This window comes from Hyalella azteca, unplaced genomic scaffold (assembly GCF_000764305.2).
Source record: "Hyalella azteca isolate HAZT.00-mixed unplaced genomic scaffold, Hazt_2.0.2 contig13798, whole genome shotgun sequence".
NCBI lineage: Eukaryota > Metazoa > Arthropoda > Malacostraca > Amphipoda > Hyalellidae > Hyalella > Hyalella azteca.
In genome coordinates, this window is record NW_025943705.1 from 148,361 (window position 1) to 169,350 (window position 20,990).

Here is a 20,990-nt window from a genome sequence, read left to right on the forward strand (position 1 = left end):
ACACTACCAGCGGCGAGAAGCAAGCAACAGCATCGTGCATCAGGTGGCCCAAATGAGGGCGGATGAACGATAATCAGAGGCGGCGATCCATCGTGGCCTGGGACTGCTATGTCCCAAACAAATACTAAGGATACTAAGGATAAGGATACTAAGGAGACGCACATGTACGAGACGGGCATGTACGAGACGCATATGTACGATACGGTCATGTACGAGACGCACATGTACGAGATGCACATGCACGAGACGCACATGTACCAGACGCACATGTACGCAGGCCAGCAGTTAAATTCTCGAGCAGCTCCTACTCATGCACCTTTCGGCCTACCTCTCCACCATCTCCTTGCAGCATGGCTTCAAACTGCGACGTCCTGCGGGCCGTGGCCACAGAGGCCTCTCCACCATCTCCTTGTAGCCTGGCTTCAAACCGGGACGTCCTGCGGGCCGTGGCAACAGAGGCCTCTCCACCATCTCCTTGCAGCCTGGCTTCAAACCGGGACGTCCTGCGGGCCGTGGCCACAGAAGCCTCTCCACCATCTCCTTGCAGCATGGCTTCAAACCGGGACGTCCTGTGGGCCGTGGCCACAGAGGCCTCTCCACCATCTCCTTGCAGCATGGCTTCAAACCGGGACGTCCTGCGGGCCATGGCCACAGAGGCCTCTCCACCATCTCCTACTCCTTGCAGCAGGGCTTCAAACTGAGTGTTGCGGGCCGTGGCCAGAGAGGCGACGAAATCTTACGCATCCTAAAAGCCCTGGCTGGCATCAACTGGTTCTTTTCGAAGGAGGATTAAATTGCCGCCTAGTGGACATTAAAGGGTTTAATAATCAATTACGCAGACCATATTTGGTACCTCAGCGTCTTGCGCATCGCAGTGATCGTCCATAAAACTATCCAGAGACAGTTTTCATTTTAGCCACTGGTTGTCTCAAAATGGCTCTTATCGACCATTTACGCAGTGAGGAAGGCTTCCTTCCCTTGTCTGCCCATTTGACCTGGTGAGCTTATAGTTTTTTCAGCATTTTTTTATTAGCTTCTCCCTTCCTATGACTCTATAATAATGTAAATAATAATAGCGGTTTCAGCGTTTATTAGGCCGTAGGCCTGTCGCTGATTCTTAACATCACAGAACATTCACAGCTTGCTGCGGTCTCGAACTCGCAACTCACTGCTACAATTCTGCTGTGCTTAACCGCCCGGCCTCCTCGCCGATTCTGACCAGAAACTGGCGCACAGAGCTGGGATCGAACCCGCGCCTCTCTGCGCCAATCTTGGTACTCTGAACTTTAACCACTGGGCCACTCTGCCCCTAGCCTCTAAACGTCTGTCCTCACAGTAGGGCAGAACCATTGAGGCGGCATCTTTCCTGACCACTCACCCTGCCTCTGCCCATCTTCCTACTCATATACGATGGCCTCTCCTCACCAAGTTCACCAACCAGCGGAGCTGCCTCTGTTTGCAGATGACCGTCGGCGCAGGCAACAACAACAATAACTAGCAACTACTTAGATAACACAAAGTTTTATATGTGTGGAAAACTTGACGACATGATAGATCTTACCAAATCACAGATACGATATAATTTCATGATAAAACAAAGTAGGTGATCATATATCAATGAGAAGTATGCATGCTTGTAACACTTTAACTTTCCGAGACGAGTTATAAGATCTCTGATTCAGCTTATAGATACTGAAAATAAAATCAAGTCATTTCGATGAAAATATAATTACTTTTTGCACTCGATTAACACTTTGTAACGCCAAATGGAAGGCAGAGGTGACCGTAGATTCAAATTAGTCAGTGTTGCTAAGAAATAAAATTTAACTAGAAGTTGACACAATCAACATACATTGTATCATGTTTATCCGCAGAAAATTAATGGGAAAAAGCGATACAATTTTCATTCCTTCAAATCAATATGACAAAATAGAGTTGAGTTTAAAATCAATATCACAATAGTATTTTCCTGTATGCTGTATGACGCTTGTGGCAATATTGGGGATGCATGCCAGAGGCCAGCATTGCCCAAGACCAGCATATCTTTCATCCTCCTTTCCGTGCATCCTCCAGTCCACTTGCTTGAATGGGAAGTCGCTCCCTCAGCTCTAAAAGAAGAAGAAGAAAAATGGGAAGTCAGGGTTAAGGTGGAAGAATCGGTCCCAGTAGAGTACAGTGAAGAGAGGCTCCCAATCCCAGGGCGGCAAGTGAAGAGTTGGTTTACGTGCTGATGGGGAAGGAGTCGATCAGGCTTTATAAACTGACTTGGTGAGGAACCCGATCAAGTTATTACACAAAGTAAGAGGTCGGCAATGTTGACCCCAGCGAAGTCGTCCCTGACGCAGATGCTCGTACGTCGATCGAAGAGGTCTCAATTCTCAACTGATCCAAACTGAAATCCTTCTTTCCTGCAGCTATCTCAATCAATCGTCAGTTATGGAAAGATCGGGTTCAAAAGGCCGAATCCCTTGTGAATCAAGTCATGAAAAGTACAAAATCGGCAACAGGCCATGGGCCTATTTTTTCTTTTTCAGTGCCGACATTTATATTCTTCTTATATTCTGAAAAAAAAAATCGATCTTCCTACTGCAGCCGAGGCGCTGATGTCGCTACCGCACCCCGACTCTTCTTTCTAAGGATGTTAATAAAAAAAATACGCAAAATAAAATGCGGAAACACTAAGTCTAATAGTTATTGAGTCATATGATCCTTATGGTGGATTTGGGACTGATTTTACGTTATTGAATGCATAAGTAATTAGTATTTAATTTGCATTCCCTAGATATGCCCTTCAAATTTCGATACTAGATAAGAAGTACAGGAAAGTCTAGGTACGAAAAGTAAGTACTTCTATTGGCAGTAACTCACAACCTCAAGTGAGTTCATGATTTTTAAAACTATTTTGTTTTGGAACTTTTGCTTTGATATAACGAAGCTTCTCCAGGAAAATAATTTTCTACGACACTTCGTTTTCTGCGAAGGATTTCTATCGAGTTATTTGGTGACTATAATATGTATTTTAGGTGCACATATTTTTGTGAAACATATTATTATGGCTTTTTAGGAAAGGAGAATGTCATAAAATCGTGTTAACTTCTTGCGTAGGTATATCAATTCATTTTTGACGTTATTAGTTCATAACTTCATAGCGCGTCATTAAGCCAATCAGCCTTCAGAAACGTTACGAGAAAATATTCATATAATGATTTTAGTTCTAAAATATAACTTTTAAAAGTTTTTTTAATGTTTTTAACAATATAACCTTTAAGCTCAAAATTAATGAACTACGGAGCTCTGATTTCCCCAGTCTTAATCAATTATTAGGCTATTTTATTATGTAATTAGGCTCTAATTATATTTTCTGTACCATACTGTACATAACATACTCAACAGAAATACATACTCGTGAATACAGATTACTAACAAAAATTTAAAAGGTAAATAAAGAAGAATGATTCTCAACAATTTTCGGAACAGCTACTCCGACCATGAAATTAGGTTTATTTATAAATTATTTAAGTTATAATGTTGTATGTGTCTATATTCTTTGTATCAGGCTGCGTTTAATAATAAAACCTCAGTAGAAAATTAAAATCACAGTGCGTGGTAAAGATTCAATTGATGATTTCTAATTATTAAATAATGTAGAAATATACTTTTTCCTAAAAAATCGTTATGTCACGTATATCAGCACACAATTTATCGGGGTAAAAATACTAGAGATGAAGCATAATTCAAACTAATAAGTAAAATAAATATGACATTTACAGTTCGTAATGACTAATGAGCTTAATAATGAGCTTAATTAGTGGTGTAGCTCACGTCTTAGTGGTGTAGCACCACACTTATGCTGATCATCACCACAACTCATAACTTCTGCTCTCAATCACCACTGAACTCATCACTCTAGCTCCTGCCATTGAAGATAGAGAACACCTATAACCTAACGTGAATTTCATCTATCAGTAACCTATATACTCAAGATTGACATGATAGCCTCCGTCATTATCACAAACATCGTAACATGCAATATTACTATAGTAATATAAAGAAGAACGTTGGTATACCAACGTTCTCACGAACCACGCCACTGAAATTTACACCAATATGGAAATTAAATAATTATTATTAATTAGTATATAATTATTAATTAGTAATCAATTAATTATTAATTTCCACCTTCATTTATATGTACAATATCAATTCCACTAGCTGTGAACCACGAGAAAGCCGCCTATAGTGCGCTTGCCGCCCTACCCTCAGGCATCATTACTTCACTCTCGTCACAAGTGCCATTACGCCGGTGACGCAAGAACTTTCAGTTCTATCAGGACCACATGACGAACTAAGTTAATCATGCAACGATTTCTGACTATTCGATTGCAGCATGTTTCGTCCATTACTTTCTTCAATAACATGCCTATCAGTCTATCACAAATAATTTTTTATGCTTACACTGGTAATATACCAGCGGTAAAATTGGTACAGGATTACTGATGAACAAAGGGCTCTTTTATTATGTAAAGGCTAAAGGCTCTAAGGCTAACTAATGCAGATTATAGTGGATAACGGACGAAGATCTATGCAACTTTAAACATTGATAATAATTTGCCAGAAACACCAACAATTATGTTGCGATCGTAAGCATCTATTGTTTTAGCTTGTTTGATTCTGAAGGCATTGAAAAAATTTATGGTCTAGCGAGAGGATACTAGTTTCATAAATCATCATGGACAAATTCATCAGCCAAAGTATTGAGAATAACAGAATTTATGTTGACACTAACATCCTTTCATTCGGTTTCTCTAAAGAATTTCTATAAAACCAATTACGCAAATACATATATATCTTAGATTCAGTCGAGAGTACCTGCGTTCTCGGTTCATTATCATTCTTATATGAAATCTGTCATAAAATGTCGAGATACAAAACATTAATGTGCGCGAAAAAGATTCATAACAATGACTAGAGATGATGAATTAGTTTTTTCTGTATTGAACGGCATTTCAGTTTAGCCATCACCGATGTTAATAAAAGTATAATTTACAGCTTATCAAGCTCGACTGCTGAACATTCATCCCTCGAAGGTGTACGATTTTCACGATTTGCAATAATTTATTATTATTTACTAATCAATATTATAATTTTTTTACTAATTTTAATGCAACGTTCTAATTAGTTACTAATTATTACCATAATTCTTTACTAATTATTATTACAATTATCTACTAATTATTTTTGAATTTATTTGAAATTGAAATTAATTTGAGAAAGCACACTTAATTATATACTCAGGATACCAAAAGTTATTTATTTCTACCCATTTTACCGTAAAACTAAATTCTTAAAATGCTCCATTGACCATGATTCCTCCCAAGGCTTTAAGAGTTGGCTGCAATGCAGATTAATAAATATTAAATAAAAAACAGTACAGATGGAGTCTAGTTTAAGAAATGTGTTCTACGTTAGGAATTATGTCGCCCTCGATTAAAGGTGTTCGTGAATCTTCTTTAGTTGGTCATATAAAAACTGCAAATTATCAGTAACCTTGGATAGATGTCCATTCAATTTGTTGCTAATAAATTAAAAAACAAATTGAAAATCTTAGGACGCGTTAATGCGGTTGTTAAACTTTGAGAAAGGAAGGAACGAAGGTCAGGTGGAAGTTTAATGCTAATTGCTGTATTGCTGACTTGGCAGTATATATATATATATAACTCTTATTACTGATGTTGCAGTTACTATCGCAAGAACCTATACTAAACAAGTACAGAAGTACTCTTATTCTGTGGTAGAATGCGTACTTGCTGGCAGTAAGATATCTCACGCTCTCTATATAGTGTTCCAATATAGCCTTCAAATATATAGTTATTCTATATATAGTGCCCGATGTTTAGAGGGAACAATCAGTGGTGTACACTATCTGTTTAATTATTCTCCGTGCTTTATACATCGCCATTAATGTATGCTCTTCATTATAGCAAAAACTTGCGCCACTGTGCATGTCGTTTCCATATTATATATGACATATTTAGTGTTATATCGATGCATGTTTGAGTTCACACCCTGCGTCATATTTACACAGTTTTCCAAAGAAAAGTTAAAACCTGTTCGATAATATTTTCACACATCAGGCCTTGATCCGGTTTAATTTTGGCTCGCACTTAGAATTTCCTCATTTGGAAATTTTCTTTTTTGAAACTCTGTACAGAAATTCGTTAGCTACGATGGATGACTCATCGTTACGACCTTATATAGATTATAACATCTAAAATATTAACGGTCCCAAAGTTTTATTTAATAGATCATAAGCAAGAAATTTATACTTTTCGCAAATTATTCATAAAGAAACATTTATGCATTGTTGTAATTCATTATTGGCTCAACAAATGACCCGTACGTTCAATATAAAAAGGAAATGGAATTTACGTAGAATTTGTCAGCAACGAGCATCTCTAATCGAATCGTCCTTAGAAATCCTAGTGGGAAATTGGAAAGAAAGTGCAAAGCGCAACGTATCGACACTTCCTTTATAGGGAGTGCCTCGTCAGGGAAAGTCGGAAGTGAACGTCTTTACCGAACTGACGTAAAAAACGCTGATCGTTGACGATGTTTGGCGTCAACGACTTAACGTATCGCAGTGACATCGAAAACTACAACTTAATTAATTTTCCTTTCCTCATCCAAGAATAGGATCAGCATAACAGGAGGCTCAATCAGGTAACAGTTCTATGCAATTTGGTAAAAATTCTTAATTTATTTGTACTAAAATCTGGTCGAAGTATTTTCTTCTCATGCTTCATTCCAACGCATGCAAATAAAATTCGTTGCTCCTATATAAGTTATTGATTTTGAAAATTATTCGCATTTATGTAGAATATAAACGCTTGCTTTACTAAACACAAATAACAGCTTGAATTATATTTCATTATGAAATAGTCGTTAAATTATTTGTAGTGAAATACAGCCTATTTGTAATCTCACTCGAGTCAATTAAGTTCCTAGAAATGATGTAAAGGTGCGCAAAATCAAGAAAGGCTGGCTAGTAATAGTCCCGGTGTTTTAAAAATTATCGTCCAGGCTTGGAATTTTCTTTGAATTTTCAGTCAAGTATATTTCTCACAAGTCGAATTTGTTTGGCTTTTATTCTTTTCTTTTATACTCCTCTCAGATATAAAATAATATTATGAATTTTCCTATGTTTATTTAGCTATTCATTTGCAACTAATGGCCATTTAAAAAAATTTTTTTTACTATGCAATAAAACAGATATACTGCAATAAATTTGTGCGCATAAATGTTCATGAATTAACCAAATTAAAATATTTACCCTAGTGTTGGCTATTTGAGCGACTTGCTTTTACTCATCGTTCAAAAACAATTGCACTGCAACGTCAACACACAAGCATTGTTGAATAATTTTTAGTCCAAGAAGCGTCAAGAAAACAAACTTTACGTCATGCATTTCGTGTTACCAAATTACGCATTTTCGTGACGACGAACAACTTTGGCCTCACGTTCCGGATCTTTGGCAACCGCGTCACGCAATTTGTGTCAGACGCACATTTTTTAGAATTTTTTTAAAACGATTTCAGATCCTATAGCGAACTCCTACATGCATAATCTATAGGATGTATATTCTATATTATGAATATTCTATATTATGTATATTCTATAGCGAACGCTAGTATGCTGCCAATCTAACCATGTTAGTTTTCAACACTACATGTTATTCTAAAAGTCCAATGTAGAGTACCTTACTACCGACGTGTACGTTGTATAATGTACATACCTCACCAGCGATCTACTTGAAACCTGCTATGCGGAGTATATGGTCAGATGTACATGTGTAAATTTTAAAAACGTACTCTGCTCAGCATTACACATGTTGCGTCTAGACATTATGATATTGATTATGGACAGACGAGCAAAGCCATGAATTGGACCGAACTTGCTTGATTTCAAAGCACTTGAAGAAATAACTTATAATTGTGATCAAGATTCATGGAAAAGATTTCAATTCAAATAGCTAAGTTTTTGTGTTATCATCCCATAATGATAGATGATTACCTTGAACCATCAACTCCTTGATGCAACCAACATGCCTCATTTATATTGAACTTGTTTGTGATGTTAGAACTAAAATGAAAGAAATCAGCGTTTGTAAGATCTTTATGCTTTGCTTGTTTGTAATCCATTGACTTGTTAAGCTATTCGCATCCAACCACAAGTTACACAGTAATAACTAATAATTAATCCAATACCGAAAATATTCGGTTTCATTCAGTTTCTAATTATATTGGACATTAGCGCTGCTCAGTTGAGGTCAAAGTATTGCATAGCTCCGCGGACAGTTTTCTCTCTTGCACATTTTGGACTGAGGAGTTGTCGGTCGTGCGTGTATGAGTGTCACGTAGGTATTACGTGTTACGGATTGCCGTTATAAAGTCAGGCAGGTGCCCACCGTCCTCATTACCATTCCAGCCGCCCTCAATCCTGTTCTAACCGCTCTAGAAATCTGTTCCTGTTGCCTAAGTCCTGTTTCAGCTGCCTTAAGTTCTTTTGCAGCAGCTATAAGTTTGGTTTCTGTAGCTATAGATTTTGTTTCAGTTGTAAAGTTGTTTTTAGTTTCTTTAGGTGCTTTCATTAGCCTTAGTTAGGTTTCAGTCTCGTAAGGTTTTGTTCCACTTGCTCAACGCTCTGTTCAAAAGCCTGTTTCCACTTGCTCTAAGATCCGTTCAGAAACCTTGGGTTCTGTTATACTCGACCAAAACCCGTTCAGAAACCTTAGGTTCTGTTTCAATTTTCCCAAGACCTGTTCAAAAGCCAAAAGTTCTGCTCCACTTTTCCCCAAGACCTGTTCGGAAACCTTGGTTCAGTTCCTTTTTCCCTTAGATTCTTAGGTTATGTTCCACTTGCCCTAAAAGACCTTTTCAGAGGCCTTAGGTTTCGTTTCTCTTGTACCAAGACCTGTTCAGAATCAGAAGCCTTAGGTTCTGCTCCATTTGTCATTCATGTCAGAGCTGTTCAGAAGCATTATGTTCTGTTCCAGTAGCCCTAAATTCTTTTTCAATAACACTTGGTTCTATTAGTTGTTAGAAGTCGTATTCTTACAGTCTTGTACCTCTCTCTATCTGGCAGCCTTAGATTTTGTCACAACATTCCGTTAGAGATTGTGCAAATTGACCGGTGTTTTACACGAGCCAATCCCGTCATCGTTTTTTGTATTGCTGATAGAAAACTGATCGCGATAGAAAATATTTCTAGGGCACTCTCTTATATTTGTAATTATATTGTTTACCTCATTTCGCTCGTTCTGATTTTTTTCCAACATTAAAAAAATAATTTCTAATCAAATATTGAATTTATTAGGAAATTATTCAATTATTTTTCAGAAGTGTCATCAGTATCGTTGCCATGGTGAGTAATTAAATAAGCTAAATTGGTTATTGGAGCACAGAATAAACAATAAGAAAAATAAGCAATTTATACTCTCTCTCACTTCTTCTGATTGCTTCTTCGGTTTGTGTGGGTATCAACTTCATGTCTAATGCACGCCTTTTCATCATCAGTCATTACTGTACTGTTTCTTTGCTTTTAAATTCTAAATATGTTGTAAATTTTGAATATTCGCTTGTAAATTTTTAGCCTTTGTAAATTTTTAGCCTTCGGTGTGTGTTCATATATATTTCGGTGTGTGTTCATGTGAAGTCACTTCAAACATGTTCATCTGGCAGAGATCACGATGGTGTTGGATGGTGATGTTGGTTGTGGTGACGTATTCCCCTGGTGGTGGGGCATCACCAGCCAAGAAGGGTCACCCAAAGTCTATCCCCCACCACGCAGCCCACATACTCACGGACCCCAACCACAACTCCCCCAGACTCCTGACCATGCCTTCTGCCCAGCATCTCACCCACGGCGCCTTTCCTGTCAGTGGGGTGACATGGAATATGTATAATTAAATACGATACTTTTTCCTACGTCAAAAGGGGAATTTCATTTCTGAATAATATATTATGAAGAGAGAAATCTGAATGAGGTGATTCAATAACAACCCTCAATTTTTAAATAATTTGCTAATTTAAGAATTTATGCGCTTATTTTGAAATTAAATTTTCGTGGGTAAATCACTGTCCGTAAATATAATTCAGAGTTGGTACAAAGTTCAACTATCATACATTATTTTTATTGACTTGAAAATGCATGTGAAAATGTATGTTGTTGCATATTAAATTAGGAACTCGTATGTAATCCATTCTAAGACTTCATTCGCATTATTTTATCAGTTCCTCGTTCGTTACTCTTGCCCCGTTCGTTGTTAAAGTTACGGTTATTGTACAGGAGTCATCAACTAAAAATAAGGAGTTTTGCGTACTGCCAGTTGGCAGTTTTTACGACACAATTTTCATGCTCGCGACGTTTTTTCTTCATCATGACACCATTTTTACGTTCACGACACAATTTTTATACTCGAGACACAGTTTTCTATATCACGACACAATTTTTATGCTCACGACACAATTTTTATGCTCGCGACACAATTTATATGCTCGCAACACAATTTTTATGCTCGCGACACAATTTTTATGCTAGCGACACAATTTTTATGCTCGCGACACAATTTTTATGCTAGAGACACAATTTTAATGCTCGCGACACAATTTTTATGCTCGCGACACCATTTTCTTGCTCATGACGCAATTTTTATGCTCGCGACACAATTTTTATACTCGCGACACCATTTTCTTGCTCATGACGCGATTTTTATGATCGCTACATAATTTTCTTGATCATGACACAGTTTTCTTGGTCGAGACACAATTTTTCTGCCAGCGACAAAATTTTTTGGCTCTTGATACAATTTTCTTGTCCGTTATGAATTTTTCTAGACTGTAATAGAATTTTTTGCCATTTAAAGAGTGCAAAATCCCGTCATATAATTTTCTTATTTGTGACAAAATATATATTTACCCGGGAAATAATTTGCTTGCCTACCCCTACTTTTATTTTAAAATGAACGATTACGTGAAAATACTCCCATGTTGATTTAAAAAATGAAAATTGTACTCATTCACATTTACTTACAGCTAAGCCACCATGGTGCACTGCACAACCCTGTTCTGCCTCTGCCACTTAACCACCAACTGTACAACCACAACCACAACGGACTCTATGACCTCAATAACAGACTTCTGCACAACGGCTACAACGGCTATAACGGCTATAACGGCCTGGCTTACAACGGACTCGGCTTGAACGGGCACGGATATAACGGGCTCGGTCATAACGGGCTAGGTTACAATGCCTACAACGGTCTGGGTTACAACCCGTACGGGGTGCAGCCTGGTAACTCTTACTACATTCAGTTACCGGATGGACGGGTTGAAGAAACGGCTAAAATAGCCGCTCAGTTAGGATACTACCCGGTCAATGGGCTGTACGATCCGCTGTACAGAGGTTGAAGGGATATGAGATCTCGAACTATTATTAAAATATATACTTAATAATTAATAATAGCTAATTGGTATATTTTATTTGGTATAATTTAATTGGTTTAATAATTGGTATATTTTTGAAGAAACGGCTAAAATAGTTAGGATACTACCCGGTCAATGGGCTGTACGATCCGCTGTACAGAGGTTGAAGGGAGATGAGATCTCGAACTATTATTAAAATATATACTTAATAATTAATAATAGCTAATTGGTATATTTCATGGGTGAAATCTGAATTATGAGTTAAAAAGTGAAGGTGCAGTATTAAATTGGTCTCAGAATAGTCCATTATGAAATTGAAAATTTATGAAAATATAAAAATTTATTAAGGGAAAAAACTGCACGGTTTTTGGCTCGAAATTAAGTTGTTCCAACGTTGAATAAATAAACAACCATGATTATGAATGACTTGAATTCATGAGCTATGGGTGCTCAAAATCTATAACGACAAGTGGGTTATAAAAATCTTATGCCAATAAGGACGACGTGCATAAGGTAAATCTTTCGCTTTACACAAATGATGTTTAAATTCTGATATGAAAAACAGCCGTAACACAGGAGAAACGACAGTAATATTTGAAAATTAAGTTACATTTGGTGAGGATATTATTAATATAAATTGAACAAATTAGGAAATGCCTCAGATGAACTCCCTACATTTATGAAAATTATTCGTCATTAGTACTGGTAGTATTCATCATTTAAATACATAATTTTCTTGAATGATAAATGTCTGGGGCTACCGAAGATTTTGTTTTCATATTGATTCATTGAATGGGTTATGACATAATCCCATTAACTTCCGTAAGCCAGACTAACGTCCTCAACTGCCACCTTTTAATTGGAGAAAAGCGTCCGGTTCTCTAGAGGAAAGATAAATATTAGACGGCGGCGTATAAGGCCGTTCTCACCAGGGCCATCATTATAAGGTAACTCAAGGGCAGACGATCGGAAGTCATTTGGTTATCTCCTGAAAGTATAATTCCTCAATATATTGGAGATTAAAGTTATCAGCCCCTGGAAGACAATATTATGTATATGCTTCAAACTTTTGACCAAATTATAAAAGCTGTGTTTAAGCGATGTAGTTATTGAATTAGCTGTGCGCGGACTGAGCTTCGAAATTCAAAGCTGGCGATTACTTATTTGGAAATAAAGCCAATAGCGAGCGAGTGATCATATGTTTTAAATCGTTTACTGGTAACTTTCACGCAAATTTGGAGAGATCTCATCAGCTTCGTAAATAATTTTCAAAATTAGAATTAGATGCACGAATTTGCTTGTTTATACAAAGTTCGATTTATAACCTTCCCAGGTCATTGTGGAAGCAGAAGCCTTCAGCTCTAAGAATTACACTCAATCTATCAATCTATAGTATTAACTACCACATTTGTCAGACCTGTCAGATTGCTTTCAAAGAAATTTGCTATATACAATTTTTGAGTTGTTTATTGTTTAAGTGTATGATTAACTTTTGTCCACCAAAATTTCATTATTCGGTGTTTCTCAGAAGTCGAAAATTAAGGTTGTTGTACTCGAAACTTCGTTAATATATTAAAATTAAAAGCTGAAACCTGTATTTTTTATCTACTAACGTCATCCAAAAAATTATTGAACTCCAGTTACGTGAAATACGTGAAAAACTTCTTAAAATTTCACCAAGAACATTTAAAATAAAATAAATATAAGTTGATCAATGACTGCACTTTGGTTCGTATCTGCTAGACAATTAAACTTGGTTTGTGTCAACTTTTCCAGGTTGTTCATTAAGCTTTACTAAGAGATATTATTAATTGCAGCATATTATTTTTCTTATTTCAAAACATCTTCCTGAATAAAAAGTCTCTATTTTCACTGCAGCTTGCTTCCAACCCTAATGAACGAATTGATTTTAATTCAACTGACTAATTCAGTTGAATCAATTCACCGACTAAATTAATCGCATTGATAATATTTTGAAGGCATTAATCGTGTTCATTATTCAATCATTAAATTAATTAAATTAATCAAATTTACCCTGCAATTTAATCGTTACTCCATGTTGAGGTAAGTGGTTAAAGCTAAGTCTGTAGTAAATTTGTCGTTTTGTATATTATTCTCAATACTATAGTGAGTAAGGACGTTTTATTGATGAATGCTATTAAGATACAATCTATGAATTCTATATGCAGGAGTTAGGTAGAAAAACACGTCGTTTAAACTTCACGATTGATATAATAAATAGCTGCATTTTGAATATAAAACATGCAAACTTACACAGAAAGTTTCAATAAATTATGTTCTCTTGAAGGATAGCGCGGGGAACCATGCAGTGAAAACTCAATTTTACACCGTGATTCGCCTGTGTACAATGCGAAACATCATACAAAAAAATGAAGCTATTTAACTTATTTATAATTCAGAGGAAAATATCTTACATACACGTACGAAAACATCGCCCTTACCATGAACCAAATTTACTAGCATCGATCAAACTGTCAGCGCTGAACCAAAAATTGCATAGCCCTATGTGACAAAACTGATTCAGCAAATTTCAATCATAAAAATGGACGGGCGATATTGTCCAAATTGTGACACATTTTCTAACCCACAACTGCACGAGCCAAGAGCAGACGAGGCACTGATATTCAATTTTGTGTAGCCAAACTCGGCCAATATGATCCACAAAGAACAAAAAACACATCGCGACTTGGACAAAGTCTTACATATTTCTCTGTGTATTTAACGAACTTCAAAAGTGGAGTTCAGGGGCCATACTTTCAAAACTTGCTAAGTGGACGTAAGTTCTTACGCTCTATTTTCTTGTCTATTATTGGTGGATTTTGCTTGAAAGGCCGTCAATGATTGGCTGATGAACTTACGATCTCTTAACTTTTTTGAAAGTATAGGCCCAGGAGTACAGCGTTCATAATTACTGGCACACGGACTGAAGGTGATGCGGACGAAGATACTGATTACCAACATCTTCGTAACTATTATCGTGACTGATAATTACTGGTACACGGACTGAAGGTGATGCGGACGAAGATACTGATTACCAACATCTTCGTAACTATTACCGTGACCGGCATGGACATCGTAGTTAGCCTCCCCGTCGTACGTCACGACTGGATGGTAACCGTATTCGTCAGCCGTGTATGTTACGGTCTGACGTCGACCGTCTGGAAGGTCGACGAAGTACGCGCCCTTTGTGACGTAACCGTCACGCTGCTCCGTGTGGCCGTGTTCAGCGCCGGAATACGGATCCTGAACCGTATACTCGAAGCCGTAGTCCTTGTTCACCTGCCGTACGAATAATATAATAACATTTATCCTGGAAAATTTGCCGTAGGAATGACAAATTCTGTCAAGTTGTAAAGTTATGTTGGTTAGTGGAGTGTAAACTTGTTGCGCCAGAGTGAAATTGGACTGGATTGCTACGTGGTGAAATTGTTAGCAATTAATTGTGCTGTGTAAAAATTAGGGTTGATTGTGTCCTGGTAACATTTTATTTATTTGTTAAAAAAATGTTTTGTTGTGTAATGGTAATGTTTTATTTATTTGTAAGCAAGGAAAATTTTTCTTTGAAAACTGGATTAGGATAAATTTTTACGATTTTGTTTTCGAGTGGCAACTTACGTAATGGTCGTCGTGATGGTCAGGACCATATCCTCCGTGACGGACAGGTCCTTCGTATCCTCCATGGTGGACAGGTCCTTCGTATCCTCCATGATGGACAGGAGCTCCATATCCTCCATGACGGACAGGGGCTTCGTATCCTCCGTGCTGTCCTATACTCTGGTGACCAAAATTTCGGTGGCCAAGACTTTGATGGGCCACGTCATGATGGCTGAAGGACTGATGGCCAGCTTGATGACGAGATTCATGGCCGAAGTATTCTTGGCCAAAGCCAGAGTTTTGTCCACGGTGGCCAGCAAAGAGGCTGGGATGATGAAGAATGGCTTTAGAATGGCCGCCCTCTGGCCGTGCGGAGGCCATGGCGGCCAGGAGGACGCAACTCAAAACCTTTTAAATAACAAAGAGCCTTCATGAAAACATGAAATGTAACTATTAGAAATAGTAAACGTGCGACAATATATGTAATATATGTGGTAATAATGTTAGAACAATATTATTATAACAGTCATATTGTGATGTAAAATTGTATTGATTATTTTATAATTTGATAGTCGGAAAAAGGTCAATAGTCAACGCTCCATAAAATATTACAAATTGTGAAAATAGCAAAGCTAATTTTACTTTTTGCAAGACAAACGTCTCACTTAAAAATATTCAAAAGGGAAATTAATTTACATAATTGTCAAAATTTAGGAGTTCCATGATTACTATAGCAGTCCATTCTTTTTTGTACGTATATATAGATAACTTAGTGTATCTTCCACTAGTACCACATGAGTAACTCCTATAATCAATTCCTTATTAGTTATCAGGGACATCCACTTTCACCACTCCTATATAAAATTAGAACCTGAATACGAATAGATGATGAAAATCATCAAGAAGTTTTAAGATGCTTGCACTAGGCACTCACAGAAAGCATGTCGAAAGTAGGTTGTCTCGGGTCGGTTCGCAGTCGAAGTGCTTGAGTGAGGCAACCAGCCTGGGTTTTATAGTTTAGTTAGCCCCTGCATTTAAGTCCATGTTTCCAGTCAATTAATATCAAGACCTCAGTACAGATGCTGGTGGCTTGGGCTAAAGAATGCATGTAACCTTGAAGGCCGCACGAGAATTAAATAGGAATTAGAGTTTCTATTGAGTCGCAATGTCTGAATATGATCAGGTTAGGTTAAATTTGTGCGATATTAACTAAATTCTGACCACGCCTCTGCTTATGAGTGGAGGTGACCTCCTTGGGTCATCACACACAATGCATTGGAATGCAGAAGAAAATTGTTTTACTTGCATACATGACTTTACAAAGCACCAATGGCACGGTAATACGGCAAATACCTCATGGTGAAAAGGCACGATAAATGGATTCATGATCGGCCTTCACAATTGCGTTACAATGTTTCATTTAAATTCTATTTATTACAGTTTAATGGTCAAGACAACTCACTTCGCCAGCATCGCAGGCATGTGAAAGTAAATCTTGAGTATTAATAGTCCCGTAGACGACAACCTAGAGTGGTTTATAAATTTTTAAATGTTGATCTTCGAACCTGAAAAACGTAGAACTGTTCACAAGCAGAGGGCATGAAAATATTTTATAAGTTATACCTGATGCGTAAAGCCTTTAAAAAATATAACTCAGCACTCACTGCAGTGAGTGACAGAGAGCGCATTTTCTCGTCCACGAAAACTTGAGGTCACGGACGGACCGACAGATAGACGGACAGACAGACGGACAGATGGACGAACGGACATGGCGAGCACAATAGTACATTTTTTCCATAAATGAGGAAATGCGCTAAAAACGCAATTGAAAATTTTCTTGCTTTTTCCTCAAAGAAGATGAATATAATGAGCCCATGAATGAAGTGCAATATGAATGGATGCATTTTTTTGGGCTAGTTATTTATGTATCAGCGCCAAATTTCATTTCAGATTAAATCAAATTCATGATAATTTTGGTTTAAAGCCTTCAGATGAAGCTGCCTTACGCGCCGACCGACATAGCGGGCAGTAAGTAAGTAATTCTATTGAGAAACACACGAATAGGATTCTTGATTTTACTTCATTTTCCTTGCCAAATACTTTTAGATTCAAGATGATTACTCTATATTATTAATCATTTCAATAATTTTCCAATCCATTAACCCATCCCGATCCCTAACAATCCATTCTCACGTCAGAATCAATTTTTTTTAAATTGTTAATGCATGAGCCCCTGGATATCATCAAAATCGACACGATTTAATCGTTTGCATATCTTTCCTGATCATAATTAAAAAAGGGCACCCCCATATATTCTGCTGTAATTTTCGCAGAGTTATGCACTACTCGACATATTGAACAACAATTTATAGAATGAAAAATTCAAACTTGGACACTACTGAACAACTTACAACCGTGATTGTGCATAAAATCCAGCACGGTTTCTTTAAAATATAACCTCGAGAGACGTGCAGGCGGTAAAATGTTCGTTACAGTTTCCTCGCTTGAGCGAATTTTGGACGTATTCCGGATTACAACCATTAATATTTAAAGTGTTTTATATCTCTCGAAAATAAAGAACTTAAATTTGGTTCTTTGCTCTCTGAATTTAGAATTTACTTGAGGAAGTTCTTTGTCGGACGTCCAAATCAGCTTCACGCCGCCATGAGAAGCAGGCAACCGTTTCCTCAAACCGCCTCGCTATATGGCTTCCCAGTACGCGTTCACATTTATCGTGTTCTTATTATTTAATACTTTAATTATTACTTATTTATCGTGTACTTATCTTGTACACAGACATACTAATCAATATAACTATTTCTAGTATGTGTTCTTCCAAAGCATGCGCCTATGGTTATAGGAAGTTAAAGTCATCTTTGTTTTCAAAAAGTGGTTCAAAAATGCAGAAAATTAGTGATAATAAACAATGATCTACCGCTCATTGTTACTCACGAAGCCCAGCACGACAGGTTCCCTCTTCTCTCCATTAAACCCCAACCCACACACCAATCAATAGGCATATACACTTATCAATACGCCTACACACTAGTCAATACGCCTACACACTAGTCAATACGCCTACACACTAGTCAATACGCCTACACACTAGTCAATACGCCTACACACTAATCAATAGGCATACACACTTATCAATACGCCTACACACTAATCAATAGGCATACACACTTATCAATACGCCTACACACTAATCAATAGGCATACACACTAATCAATACGCCTACACACTAATCAATACGCCTACACACTAATCAATACGCCTACACACTAATCAATACGCCTATACACTTCCTAATATACTTTCTTATCTATGAGTGGCCTGCAATACGTGCGGCCTTCACACAATTTCTGGCCTCCTAACACGAAGGTTAATTGACTTGCATGAAAATATGCACTTAATTCAACAATTTACCAATAATTTAACACTTAATTCAACAATTTTGTGGCCGCAAGAGGACAAATGAATTTAATTTGGATTAAATATTTTATTCCGCAGACGAAAATAGACATAAAATGTAACGTTACTTCTGAAATACCGGGAAGAATGATTGGAGGATGAACTTTGTTTGAATGAATTTTAAGAGAATTAATTTGAACACGAATTTATAGACAAGAAATAAAATAAAATATAAAATAGGTGAAAAAGTTGGTTAAAGAATGGAAGTGTGATAAATACAAATTTAGAAGAGAGACAACATATTTTTATTAAGGTTTTGAAAAGTAAATTTTAGTAGAAAGAGCTCAGGAATGGTTCTATAATAGGAATGAGAAAAGGTTTGATAACAAAATGTGATGGAAAAAATTCTCTGAGAGCAAGTAGAAAAGTTATTATTTAGAACAAAAAGTAATAAGTTCGATTAAAAATAGTATTACAATTTTTAATACAATGAGAACAAGAAGACATTACTAGCACAGTGATTTTAGCGCATTTTCTCATTTACGAAAAAAAGCGCTATGTGCTCGCCATGTCCGTCCGTCTGTCCGTCCGTGACGTCACATTTTCGTCGACGAGAAAATGCGCTCTCTGTCACTCACTGCAGTGAGTACTGAGTTATATTTTTTTATTGTAACCGTAAATGTTTGATACAAATAAGTTTGAAATTTAATCTCGCGTCAACTTCATGAGCTCCCTGTCCATCATAAGAAACTTCTAAATAATGAAGCCTTTTAAGAAAACGGGAGCATTTTCAAATACATATGAAGAGATTTTTATATTTTAAAATCATTCGTCATGATGTGCGAACTCTCTTTGCAAGCATTTTAAACCGTTCTGCACCCGACCAGAATTTTGTGACTGCAGAAAGGGTTCGCTGCTAGTAATAATTTTAAAGTTAAACCTAAAAATTATACATTTTTTTGCAATGACAATATTCACGGTGATTTCTGCTCAAAGATTGATTGAGAGACAATTCGATTGCCCTGCTGAGGAGGTCGTTGAATGTTGAGAATGTGAAATCACAAGAATGTGAAATCCGTGAATGTGAAATCACAAGCTTATGTTTCGTAAGCATGAGCGTTTTTTGCAAGTTTCCGAACATTTTTGATCGAATAAAACCGTTTGCCGATCTGCACTAGCGTCAGTAAAAAATGCTTGGTAGGCGTTGCATGCGTTAGTATTTCATTTTACAAAACTCTAAGAAAAATGACCGGGGGCCATACTTTCAAAACTAGCTAAGTGAACGTAAGTACTTACGCTCTATTTTCTTTTTTATGATTGGTGGATTTTGCTTGAAAGGCCGTCAATGATTGGCTGATGAACTTACGATCTCTTAAGTTTTTTTTTAAAGTATAGGCCCTGGTCATTGTTCAAATAGTGACACACTTTCACACCCACCGTACGAGCAGAGAGTTGTGCATTTGACGAGCAAAACTTGGTCAGGCTAACCTATATATACACAAGGGGAAAAAGTGCATCGCTATTTGTGCAAAGTATCGCTAATTTTTCTGAGTGAAGCTTTTTATACCTACATCATCTGACAACATCGGTGAATTGATCTTACTAGGTTTCACAGCCTCGTTTTCTAGTATTATCTAATAATTTTTTAACTAATTGGATGTTCTATTTGTAGCTCACAGCCTTCTATATTGATGGAGAGTTTATAATTGTTGCATATGTTGATTTATATGTTTGCTCATTATTTGGCTTTATTTCTATTTTCTTCTAACTTAGAGCCGTGTCAAGTAAATTACGTCAATATAGCGGTCACTGTAGCGAACACTCGGCCACTAGCGAACACTCGGTCACTAGCGAACACTCGGTCACCATCGAACACTCGGTCACTAGCGAACACTCGGTTACTAGCGAACATTTGGTCACTAGCGAACACTCGGTCACTAGCGAACACTCGGTCACTAGCGAACACTCGGTCACTAGCGAACTCTCAGTCACTAGCGAACACTCAGTCACTAGCGAACACTCAGTCACTAGCGAATACTCAGTCACTAGCGAACACTCGGTCACTAGCGAACACTCGGTTAGTAGCGAACACTCGGTCACTAGCGAACATTTGGTCACTAGCGAACACTCGGTCACTAGCGAACACTCGGTCACTAGCGAACACTCGGTCACTAGCGAACACTCGGTTACTAGCGAACACCCGGTCACTAGCGAACACTATATCACTATGTCCAGTTCAAGGCTAGTCTCCTAACCTATACCAATAATTTACATATCAAAGTCACGCAATTATGGCGCTAGCGCCAAATTCTTATAAACAATCCAGGCAATACATCGACTATCGGGAAGTAAAATGATGAATATTGACCTTCAATTATTGCTTCCGCGATGTTAATTTGACGTTAATAGTTTCTTGCGTGAGTGCAAGCGCATTTATCAAGGGAGTACGGCATTAAGATCCTTAAAATAAATCAGCTAAT

At 37.3% G+C, this 20,990-nt stretch overlaps 2 protein-coding genes across 3 annotated transcripts; one reads left to right on the forward strand and one right to left on the reverse strand.

Annotated features, from left to right (window-relative positions):
• The first annotated feature begins 9,364 nt into the window (after nt 1-9,364).
• On the forward strand, nt 9,365-13,240 carry LOC108674115. 2 transcript variants are annotated; one of them, XM_018162020.2, is made up of 4 exons: nt 9,365-9,420; nt 9,738-9,932; nt 11,091-11,418; nt 11,601-13,240. In XM_018162020.2, the coding sequence occupies exons 1-4, from the start codon at nt 9,418-9,420 to the stop codon at nt 11,645-11,647; spliced, it is 573 nt and encodes a 190-aa protein (XP_018017509.1). In that variant the 5' UTR covers nt 9,365-9,417; the 3' UTR covers nt 11,648-13,240. The 2 variants fall into 2 exon arrangements, with proteins under 2 accessions (XP_018017509.1, XP_018017507.1); XM_018162018.1 differs by lacking the exon at nt 11,601-13,240 and having other exon boundaries at nt 11,091-11,582.
• Nucleotides 13,241-14,342: 1,102 nt separating this feature from the next.
• LOC108674114 (cuticle protein 19) lies at nt 14,343-16,086 on the reverse strand. The gene is made up of 4 exons (XM_018162017.2): nt 16,030-16,086; nt 15,117-15,503; nt 14,537-14,780; nt 14,343-14,456 (listed from the first exon to the last, which is right to left on the reverse strand). The coding sequence occupies exons 1-4, from the start codon at nt 16,036-16,038 to the stop codon at nt 14,410-14,412; spliced, it is 687 nt and encodes a 228-aa protein (XP_018017506.1). The 5' UTR covers nt 16,039-16,086; the 3' UTR covers nt 14,343-14,409.
• Nucleotides 16,087-20,990: the final 4,904 nt, after the last annotated feature.